Consider the following 11,461-nt stretch of genomic DNA (forward strand, 5'->3'; position numbering starts at 1 on the left):
AATCTTGAATCAGAACGAGGGTGACTTTTGTTGGCTTCTCAAAGCGAAAATGGCGTACCACGGGCAAGGAGGATATGGAGGTTATGGACAGGCACCGCCGCAACAAAGCTACGGCTATGGGGAGTATCGTGGCCACCAGCAGCAAGGCTACGGACAAGCACAACCTCAAGGTGAGTTTTTCCACCCAGTGTTAATGTTTACATCGCATTTGCACGATCCGTTTGTTGTGTTGCCTCATTCAATATCGAATTCGGACATTTTTAATCTTATCAAATGCAAAAGAAAAATAAACTATTTTTTCAACAAATCTAAGTACAGTGTGTATCTCTTGTAAAAAATAGTATCAAATGATGATAATAATGATATAGTTAAGAGCGGGTAGCGTGTATTAATTGTGCCACTGTCAATGCTCAATTTTCAGGAATTTCTCACAACAGAACAGGGCTCACTATATAAATAAAAGATGACTATTGGTCGAATCGCTTGAATCGCAATTAAAAGAATCACCAGAACCACAAATTGAAATATATATGATAAAAGATGTAGCTTTATCAAAATATTATAGAAAATATCAAGATACAGATTTATATTTTCTTGAATGTTATTCGTTGTATTCCCTAGTAACTGCCTTACTTTGTTCAATAACTTGATCCAAGGGCTTGTGCTTGTACCAAAATTCTTCTTCTGCTGACAAGGAACACTGCTGAATAAATTCATATCTATCTCAAGTCTCTGAGGAGTCTAATCTTTCTCACAGTTTTGAATAAAGATTCCTCTTCAACATTATTGAATACTTTTGTTAGGAGTAGCATTCATGCAGACTTGACAAATAGAGGAGATTTAGAGTATTTGCACTGGTGCAGACTTTCTTGTATCCACTTATTTCGCAAGACTTGTGCCTTATTTTACACATCAAATCGGGCATATGACCTAGATAGCTCCTTGTAAGTTCTTTTCATATGTCTGACATTTTCATCTGTCAAACATATTAAAATTCGAACTACTTACTGTGTGTAGTTTTCCTTTTTGTAAAAAGATAATTGTTATTAGTGGTTCATGTATTATATATAAATGTAGTTGAATGTTTAAGTTGAGTATTAAAAACTATTTGTCTTTAGAGCCAAGAGCTGTCTTTCCATGATTTTAAGGAACAAATCACAACTATGCCTTTTTCATCATATGTCTTTGCATGGTAGACATTGAATCAGTTTGATCATGCGAGACATGCTACCATTATTCTGTCAGTATCCTAGCAAGCACTTTAGTGTACAAATAATTAAAATTCAATTTGAAGCCATTGTGCCAAAGATATAAGATTGCAAAAAGGTGATTCCCTAAAGAAGTGTCAGCATCCTGGATACTAGAGAATAAGTACAATTGTGGAGCATACTGGATACAATTTCCTCTATTTGGAAAGTCTGAATGCAGGCTAAGTTTGGAAAAGTAAGGACATGTTTTACTAATGATTCACAAATCCCCTTTTGTGCCCAAGGAAATACTTTGAAAGAAATACTTTGAATTCATTCAAATTAATCATCAGAAAATATCAGTTGTAAGTAACAATTCCCCCAGCTTGTCAATTGCTGCCTCTTCAGGGCTTTCCTGTGGTAAGAGTGGTGTGGGCAAATCAAATTTACCTGATAACACAGAACAATAGAGTTTAAATGCTAAACTTAACAAAACTTTCAAAATGAACAGAATACTTCATTGTATATTTATATTTATGTTTCCCTGGCCGAGTTTCTAGCTTTTAACAGCTTTATGAAAAAAAGCTAAGGGCAAACATTTTTGACTAACAAATAGCAAAGGGCAATTGATAATGTGTTATTCCATTAGAAATTAGGCCTTGTTCCCATTTTTCCTTTATCGTACAAAAACGGAGCTGCCTGAATTGTTTCTCATTTTGTTTTCCCATTGTTATGCTCAAAAACAAAGACATTTGATCATTCAAAAACAGAATCATTTGAGAATGAATAATTTGAATGGGAACAGCAAAAAAGGAGTCATTGGAGAACAGAGTCATTTCAAAACAAACTGTTTTAATGAGAAAATTGAAGACAGAGTCATTTCAAAACAAAATTTCTTCATCTTTAATTTCAAGACAAGCTCAAACAAAGGATATGAAAGCAGACAAGACAGTGTAATGGGAAAATTTTCTGTTTTGTTTTGACCAAGACCATGTTGGCTTGAGCAATAGGAATGGCTCAAGAAAATACAGAAACCAAATGGTCAGAAAATGGAGACCTATGAAACAAGGATTCAATGTCAAACTGTTTCCAAAAGAGTTTCTCAAGTGGATTGGCCTATCAGTCTCTGATAATTGCTCTCTGCAAGAGAAATATTGATCACTGGACGCACAACTAATCATTCCCGAATGAAACATCTGTGCATGCCTGCCAAGCCCCCCACTGAAAGTCCTGCTCTTCTTTAACATAGTCCTTAAAAGTCATCCATGTTAATAATTTCAAGCATCAAAAAGTCTTTGTCCATTTCATTTGTTTTTGTTGGATCAAGCTCTTTGTTGGATCAAGTTTAGGCTGTTCAGGGCTTGGAAAGCTTCAAAATAGCTGGGGCTGACAACAGCCAACCTCTATCATTTGGATGGCCAATGTATCAAATTGCCTGTTTATCTTGATTTTCTGTTTATCATTTTTCTTTTCTGGTTCTTGTCTGTAGAGGTAGCTCTACTATGAGAGGTACATCTACAATGTTTTCAGCTTACACACTCGATTTTTCGTATTTTGTGATACTCCCACCCACAAAAGTTATAAAATTATACAACCTTTTTTTGTCTCTGAAGAAGAATAAAAGTAGAAGTGAAGGTCAACAAAAAATTGTTTTGCCTTAAGGGCTACACATTTCATTTAACCACTTAGAATCTTTCTGGGTCTCGTTTGCTGTGACATGTGCCATATGACAGGATAAACTCATTAAAATATTGCTTTAACTACTTTTTCTTGCTTCCAAAACCAGTGAGTTGCGTTTTCCAGCATCATCAGAGATGTTTTCAACTCCAAAAGATTCACAGCTGCTCTGCCAAGAAACACAATTTTTGACAAAAGCATCCTAAAAAGTTAACAATATTGCAACAGCTGTTTATGACTAAGTAAGGCTCTTGGCAAGATTATTATCACTTGGAAAGTCTCAACGCAGGCTAAGTTTGGACAAGTTGCAAACAGTTTACCCGAATATTTTTCAACTTTTTCTCCAACTTTTCAAACCTTAAATTAGGGGTTCCGCTAATATGTGGGGCGGCTTATACGAAGATTTTTTTGTAGTAGCTAGTTTGAATTATCCTTGATAGATTAACGTGCAATGACAGTTAATTTTTCTCATATATTTTGGTATCGTGCAAAAATTGTTTGTCTGGAGGTTTTTGTGCTAATATTTTTTTCCGAACTTTTCGGTTCGAAAGTTTTAGGTGTTAGTTGTGTCAGCTGAGCTACCTGAATTAGGTATAATGATGCAAGTTAGGTATGCAACTTTGATAGATCACCAACACTGTTAAAACATTCACTAGATAATCCTGTCACTTTGATCCTACATTATTCTGTCATAAACATGCTTGATCTACTCAAGAAAGTTTTTCATGTCAGTTTGTTTACTGTTCGATGACCATACACCCCCGTTTCTTTCCTTTTCAAAGGATATCCTGGTCAGCAAGGAATAGTTTCAGGTGCCCCTCCAGGGGCCGATCCAACCCTTTGGTCGTGGTTCACCACTGTTGACAGGGACAGATCTGGCCAGATTTCAACTGAAGAGCTGCGGCAGGCACTAATGAACAACAATTGGAGTCACTTCAATCTAGAAACATGTCGCCTTATGATAGGTTTGTTTTTATGTCCCTTGCAAGAAATCGTTGTTGCTGCAAGTCATAGTTTCGTATTTATTCACACATATTTCGTTTGTATAACTCGTACCTATAATCTTGCTCTAGGCAGGAGGTTCAAAGGGGTCTATGCGAATAACATCAAAATGATATCTTATGATCTAAAAATTGTACTTGTGTTGACATCACCGCTAATTACTAGTAATATGTTCACTTGGAGCCTGACTATAATATTCAGTTTTTTGTCAATCTACAATCTACAATTATTAGGTTTTTTGTAATTAATTGTTTTGTTCAATGCAGTCAAAAGGGTGTCCTTTTTAGTCAATCTACAAGATAGCTATCAGGACCCGCCCCACCTTTTGCGAATACACAGCCGAAATAACCAAAAGGGTAAACACAGTGGCGTAGATAGTAAAATTCCTTGGTGGGATAAGAAATGTAGATTTTCCGACGAAAATCTATAAGCGTCCTTTTTTTTTTGGTAACATTCTAATAGGCAAGCGGCACTGATTGGTCAACCTTTACAGTCATGTGCTCGTGTTTCTGATTGGCCTATTTCGATCCACAACTGGGTATATATATTTCTTAGCGTAGAGTTTTCGATCTATGTTCTGACGTTTTAAACTCTGAAGAGTGTCAGACGAAAAGCTTTAGTTTACTAAATGTTTGCTTTTTTCAAAGCTATTTACAAGTTTTGTACCACCAAAAGATTGTTCTTTTTTTCATAAATCTGGTCATAACATCACAACAATTAGAACCGGAAAAACATAAGATAAACTTAACCATTTGTTCAATTTCAAGTGTCCTGAATCATGCTACTTAATTATTTTCTGGTCTTCTCCTCTAAATAAAGGCTTTTTAAAGTGCCATGCCTAATTTTGAAAATTGCTAATCTGATTCAGAACAACGGAAAAAATCGTTATTCTAAGCTCAACGATCCTTCCTCTCAAAATGTAACACTTAGAAAGGCAGACAACCATGTTACATTTCCGACAGGGTCAGAGTTTTTCCGACAAATAGCTTTCTAGCTTTACAAGGGGTTTTCCGCCCCTCTTACCGCCGTCTATCTACGCCACTGGGTAAACACCCACACTACACGGTGAAGAATTCACAGTAATAGATCCTTCTTGAAATGAATTTAAATATCGATTTCACGTTTCAATTTTTATATTTTTGTTTGCTGATAAGAAACACCTTTACTGTTGAACATACGAATGAAATATTATTTTACTTGCTTCAACTATTTTTAGGTTTGTTTGATCAGGATCAGAACGGAACGATAAACTTCAATGAATTCGTTGGCTTGTGGAACTACATTCAACAGTGGAAGGGAGTATTTGATCGATACGACGGCGATCGTTCTGGGAGCATTGAATCCAACGAACTGCACCGCGCATTCTCCGACATGGGTTACAGAGTTTCATCAAATTTTGTCCAGCTTATTGTCGTTAAGTAAGTGTCATAATGCTTATGTACCGTGATCCGTTCTTTTTTGTCATTTACAATGCTAAGCAAGATAATATTTGGCGTTAGAGGCCTAGCGGCCAAAAGCCATGTCTATCGTAAAATTAAGCGTACTGGCCTCTCGCTATGCTTTCACTTCGGTGAAAATATGCTCCCAAACCCATTAACCGCTCTAGCTGAAAGGGTTACCTCTGAAATTTCTGTAGTAAAAGTCAGTTGTTGTGCGAGAGTGATAACTAAAAATCTGTCACTTATATGGACCTTCCTGCAGTGGTCAGGGGTGTGGCCGCAAGTTTCCTGGACTGTGTGACCAGGGCCGCCGACTGGGGGGGGCAAGGGGGCAATTGTACCAGGGCCTAGAGGTCTATAGTGCTTCATAAAGTAATAAATTCCATTTTAAAATGGAATTAATCGTAACAAATGTATGCTTACAAATAGTAAAAATTATAAAAACGATTGCAAGAGTTTGCTGCAAGAAATATTCTAAAATGCATTTTAAGCAAAAATTATCTGCTCGCTCCATTCGCAGGAGGCAACGTTGTTTGCTTTTGCCCAGGGTCTTCAAAAGTTCTCAGCTCTCGGCGGCCCTGTCTGTGCCTGCACAGAATTCATTGCTATAGAGCACCAAGTCTTCCCCTACCACTGACGTCTGCTCTCCTTGTCTTTTTCCTCAGATTTGACACCTATGCCAAACGGTCACTGAAGCTTGATGACTTTATACAGTGTTGCGTTATGCTGAGGTGCCTGACGGACGCTTTTCGGCAGAGGGACTCCAATATGAATGGTGTCATCAACGTGAGCTACGAAGACTTTATGTGCATGTGTATACAAAACAAACCTTAGTATACGACGTAGAAGCATTCAACTGTCTTACTTACTTCTAACGTTACGTTACGTCTAACGTCAAAACCCTACTTTCTTTCAAGTATATTTTTAAGGCAAAACATTAACTGTTTTTGCTCCTTTATGAAAGCAGCGGATACTGTGAAAAACCATTCCATCTATCTACGTTTTATCATTACGGTTACGTAATTTGACCTTCAAGACGAGGATCGATGGTGTAAAATTTGATGAGTTAGGACATGCGTAAAGACAACCTACCACAAAGCAATTTCACCAACTAGCTAACACCAACCAATCAAAATCTAAGGCTGCCATACACCCCAACATTACCTTGTGAAATTCACTTCTGTTTAGTTATCCCATTGTCCTCTTGTAACCCTGAATAAACATTTTTTTAATTTTATCACTTTTTATTTTCCTTGGCTTTGAGGTTCTCAGACTAGGCTTGTGAAAGGAAACAGGTTTTTTTAGCTTTCAGTGGATTTAAATGCTTTAATTTATATTGAAATTCTCAAATACTTTCCATTACTTTTCTGCACTTAATTTACTTGTTTTTATTGAGTCGATAACTCTTTAAATCAGCTATTTCGCAGGAACCAATGTTAGCAAGTATTCTAAAAAATAAACTCATTTCGAGAAAAGAAGAACTTCTCCAGTCCTGTCTATTAGCTCTCCCCTATTTGCTTTTTTAGTAATTTCAAGTACAAAACCCATTGCATACCTACAGTGTATCTGAAACCCCTAACGACTATCTCTCATTTTTTTACGTCATTTTTATGTTTGTTTTGATTACGAAAACATCTGCTCTCCCGTCTCTCCATTCGGCAAATATCCTATAGGTTACTTGAAAAAGACGACACTTCAAACTTTTGTTCCTTACTTTCCAGTATTAAAACATTGTTTAAGGGGGTTTACGGGTTATTTAACACAACATTGAGGGTCTCCCAGGGGTGTTCGGGAACAATGGAACATGGCAACAAATGATACCGAAACACGAGAACAACTTAAATTCTCCACTGGGAACATAGGAACATTATTACTTGTTTAAGGGAACAAATGAATTTTTTTTTATTTTCAACGGGGAAACTGGAACATTGGATGTTTTTCCAAAGGAAACACGGATCAAATTCCCCCCTGGGGGACCCTCAACATTGTAATTTGGAGTCGGATTACCAATACAGCAGTTATCGTGGATGTTAAATAGATCCATATCTAAGGGTAATCTTAGTTGTGAATTAGCGATATTATTTGAGCACAAATAATCATTTTCTGGGAATTAGGTCGAATCTTTGCGTCAGACCTTGCCAAGCAAAAAACATTTCACTTGAGCTCGCCAGTTATAAAGGATGAGAGAAATCTGTGAGAGAATGGAATGACTTCCACAATGCTGGTGAAAATGAAGCGACTTCTACGCTATCCTTTTATAATGCCCCTTCAGTCATTGGCGTTTCATTTGATGTTCACTGAAATCAAATTTAGGTTTATTTTGTCTTGACAAGGCAGATGTTCTGAGTATGTTACTTTGTCTCTAAATGACGAGGGCACCAAGAGGTGTATGTTGCTTTGGAAAATTCTCTTTGGTAATTTTTCTACGCTGTTTCGTCTTTCTTAGAAAATAGCCCATAGTTTTTAGGAAAGAAGTTCATAATAAGAAAAGGCCTTGGAATTTACTTTAGCTTTGACCTTGAATGTTTAGCCCCTTTTCTTGCCGGGAATGGCGAAGCCTTTTGAAGAAAATCCACTGATATCCCGCTTTTAGAGAGACAAGGTCACCATATTACCCAAACAGCAAAACACTTTATTTCAATGATGCGGCATCATTTGCAATCGATGCGGCGAGCTGGGTGGATTTTTTCTAAGTAATATCTGCTTTCGGTAAAAGTGAAAATATCATAGTTTGGAAAGAGGTGGAAAGGATTTAAAACGATCTTGCTTAAAGTCTTGTTTATTCTAATTTCAGCTTGATTTAAACTGGGTATCTATTCTTTTTGTGAGTTTATGCTGAGATGCCTGTACGTCTTCACGAGATCAAAACAGGCAGATATTCACAGACAACAATAACTAGGGGAAATCCATCGCGCCAACTTTCCTTTGACGTTATAGTTTGTGACACTTCAACTCTCCGCGAGTGTTGTTCAGCTTGGCAAGATAGATGTAAGGAAACTAGGTGTAGTCGAGAGCACAGAGTTTGTTAACAATAGCACCCTATATTACTGATAAATCGGTAGTTGTTTTCGGGGTTTCACAAGCTTTATTTCTCATAACCTTAAAGGTAATGTGTCCATATAAAAGGACTGCGTATACCCAACTTGTCAAGCCACCCATCAAAATAACGGTTTGCGATTGGTTAGTTTTCTTGCATGTGGATTTTCTTCAAAAACGTTCGTTTGCCTTATCTTCTCATGAGAATTTACTCTGATCAATTCTCGAGGCAGATCTTTTTGGCACATCCATAACCTTTCCCCCCATAGGATTACACAAGCATGAGATGCCAATTCCATTACGTGTTTTTGTACTTCTAAAAATGGATCCAAAAACATTTGTCATTTGATGTAGCAAACAATTTGAGTTTATTACGCTTTCCAGACGGAGCTCAGACGATTCGGTGAGTTTTTTTGCCGGTGAACTGCATAATTTATGTATCTCTATTTCCATATCTTTCGATATAAATTCAAAACAGAGACACCGGTAGGCCTAAGCGATTGGCGGCAACGCCCTTTAGTTTTGCATCTGTTGCGGCACTCATCGTTTCCAACTGCGCGACTTTTTCAAGTGATGAAGCCATTCAGTTTAAACAATTCACTCTTCCTAATCATCAGTCGGCTGTGGTACTTTCTGTCTTTAAAAACCCGGGTTCTTGCGTGCCACGGTAACATAAGTCGAAAGTCTGGACTTTTCTTAAAAGGACGACTGTTAAAAGAACGACTGAGATGCTTGTTAGAGACAGGTTTAAATGGGGTCCAGTGTTGTAATATCAGTTGCTTTCAAGATATTATTAATTGGTCTTCAACCCCTTGATCAGAGGTGCTCTTTGTTCAAGAGGGTTCCATCCATTTTTGGAATAGTCCAAGTACGAATAAATTTCTAGGTCAATGCACGTGACATCCATTATTTAGACAAAAAGGAATGTACGCTACGTGAGAAAAGTATTGGATCGTCCGCCACAAAATGGCGGCACTGCTGCAAGATTTAACGGGTAAAAGTCTTCTTGGAAGCTAATGATCGATGCAAAAAGATTGTTACTGTGAATGTTGCTATTGTTGTTATTGTTATTATTATTACTATTTATCACCATGTATCATAACTGGCGATTCGTTCCGTCCTGAAATGTTTATCAAAACTGCTTCCAACTGTCTGTATGTCATCGAATTAACTGTTGGTTCGAGACTAACCTGGATAATAACGCTTCGCGTAAAGCTGAGAAGTACCGTTCCCTTCTAAAGGAACTACGCCCTAAGTTCAAAAAAGTAAACTTGGTTAATCTATCCATCTATAATATATCCGATAGTAACTACCTGTAAAGTGAGGTTACAGTTGTAAGTAGAAGGATATAAAATAAATTTTGTTTGATTATTATTATTATTTTTATCAACTACGCCCTGACTTATTTCTCAAAACTAAGGAAAACTGTCTGTACGTTTTAGAGCTCATCATAGGCTTTGAAACAAATCTCAACTGCAATGCTGTCAGAAAGTCAGAGAAATATGCCAACCTCATATCTGACCTGAAACATCGGTTTAAGTCAGTCTCGTTTGTCAATCTTTCCGTCAGTTCACTTGGCATTTTTGGCAACTCCTGCAGCTCATTCATCGACATGTGTGACTCTTTGTCCATTGATCATCAACAGAAACGCTATCTCATCTCCAAACTTTCAAGTATCTCCATTCGCACCACATACTATATATTCTGCTGTAGAAACAAAACTTGTACTAATCCAGAGCTACTCCCCTTTTAACATTTTTTTTTCTTTTCTCATTACTACGATTGTAATAGTTTTATTTTGTAAAAACAGGCTAGCCAGTTACAAATTACCTTGTAATAGTGAGATTTGTAATTGTAGTTTTAACTGGAATTCAAAATGAAAAGTTCCATTGTCATTATTATCTGTTTATTTAAAGTAGGCGTATAAAAATAGCTACAAAAAAGCTAATTAAAGCCTACTACAAAGTAAAATTGTTTAGAAATAAAAAAATAAAAATACATATATATCTAACATAAGAAATAATGGTAATGGAAATGTTAATGGTAAAGGCATAAAATTTCATTATTTGATTTTGTAATCAGGTGAATCGATCGGCTAGATTGTCAGGATGATTGTGCATCATTATAAAAATCTCATCAAACAACGATCGGTATTATATGATTCTTCTTTTTGATGGCTGTATCGATTTGAAGGCGATTGAAAGCGATTTCTCATCTTCAGCAACTTTGCCAATGTATTCAGTCAATGTTTTCATAATTTTCTGTTTTCAGAGTGGTCACAAATTCTTTCTAGATCATTTTTGTTTTCCAAACTTTTGATTGGGAATGTTTGATTTTTTTCCAATGACTTTTTGATGTCGATTTGTAAAGTTGTAACAATGGTTGCCCTAATTCGACCACGAAACAGCTTGTTAGTTGTGCTTTCTATATAAAATCCATGGCTTTATTTGCTGGGCAACTTCAATCTAATCGGAGAACGTGTCTAAACAACCTCCACCGAGATCTCAAAATAAACAATGATATTGGGTATGATTTGCATCGTTTGTATAAGTTAACATTAGATATCCTATGTGGACAACTCTTCCCAATTAGATGACGAAGTTGTTTTCGATGGAAAGAGTCCAAAATTTCTTCATCTTTCTTGCTGAGTCCTCAAGTTGCAGAGATGTAGGTTAGAACAGGTTAGAACATTTATATGATTGCCACTTTTCAGGACTTTTCAGGAAAAGTTCAAAAATGAACTTTTCAGGAAAAGTTTTTATTTTTCTGGTGGAAACATTTCTGATATCCACAGGAAGCTCGTACCTTTGGTTAATCAACATTTGCAGATTCTTTAGAGAAGTACTGCAAGTTATCTCATTTTTATGTTTCCAATCCCTCCCCTTTATAGTCATCCCATTGTTTATTTTTTATGGCTCTCCAACATTTTTCGTGTCTTTAATTTCTCTTTGGTTTTAGTTTACTTTACTAGTCATTTATTTATAAGAGCTTTATGGAAGCTGAAGTGCTTTAATCCAGTCCAATTTTTTTTAAAATACACTGCCAAAAACATGGCTATAGAAAATGCGTTAAAGAATCATTCGGAGGATGAACTTTGCAGTATTTGTATCTCGTTTTTGT

At 36.5% G+C, this 11,461-nt stretch overlaps 1 protein-coding gene across 1 annotated transcript; it reads left to right on the top strand.

Moving 5' to 3' along the window:
* The first annotated feature begins 35 nt into the window (after positions 1 to 35).
* Positions 36 to 7,415, top strand: LOC135690070 (programmed cell death protein 6). Its single transcript, XM_065207525.2, has 4 exons — positions 36 to 170; positions 3,647 to 3,829; positions 5,083 to 5,284; positions 5,971 to 7,415. The coding sequence occupies exons 1-4, from the start codon at positions 50 to 52 to the stop codon at positions 6,137 to 6,139; spliced, it is 675 nt and encodes a 224-aa protein (XP_065063597.1). The 5' UTR covers positions 36 to 49; the 3' UTR covers positions 6,140 to 7,415.
* The last annotated feature ends 4,046 nt before the right edge of the window (positions 7,416 to 11,461 follow it).

The sequence above is a fragment of the Rhopilema esculentum genome, chromosome 5 (assembly GCF_057945365.1).
Source record: "Rhopilema esculentum isolate cy_ngs chromosome 5, ASM5794536v1, whole genome shotgun sequence".
In the NCBI taxonomy this organism is placed as follows: Eukaryota; Metazoa; Cnidaria; class Scyphozoa; order Rhizostomeae; family Rhizostomatidae; genus Rhopilema; species Rhopilema esculentum.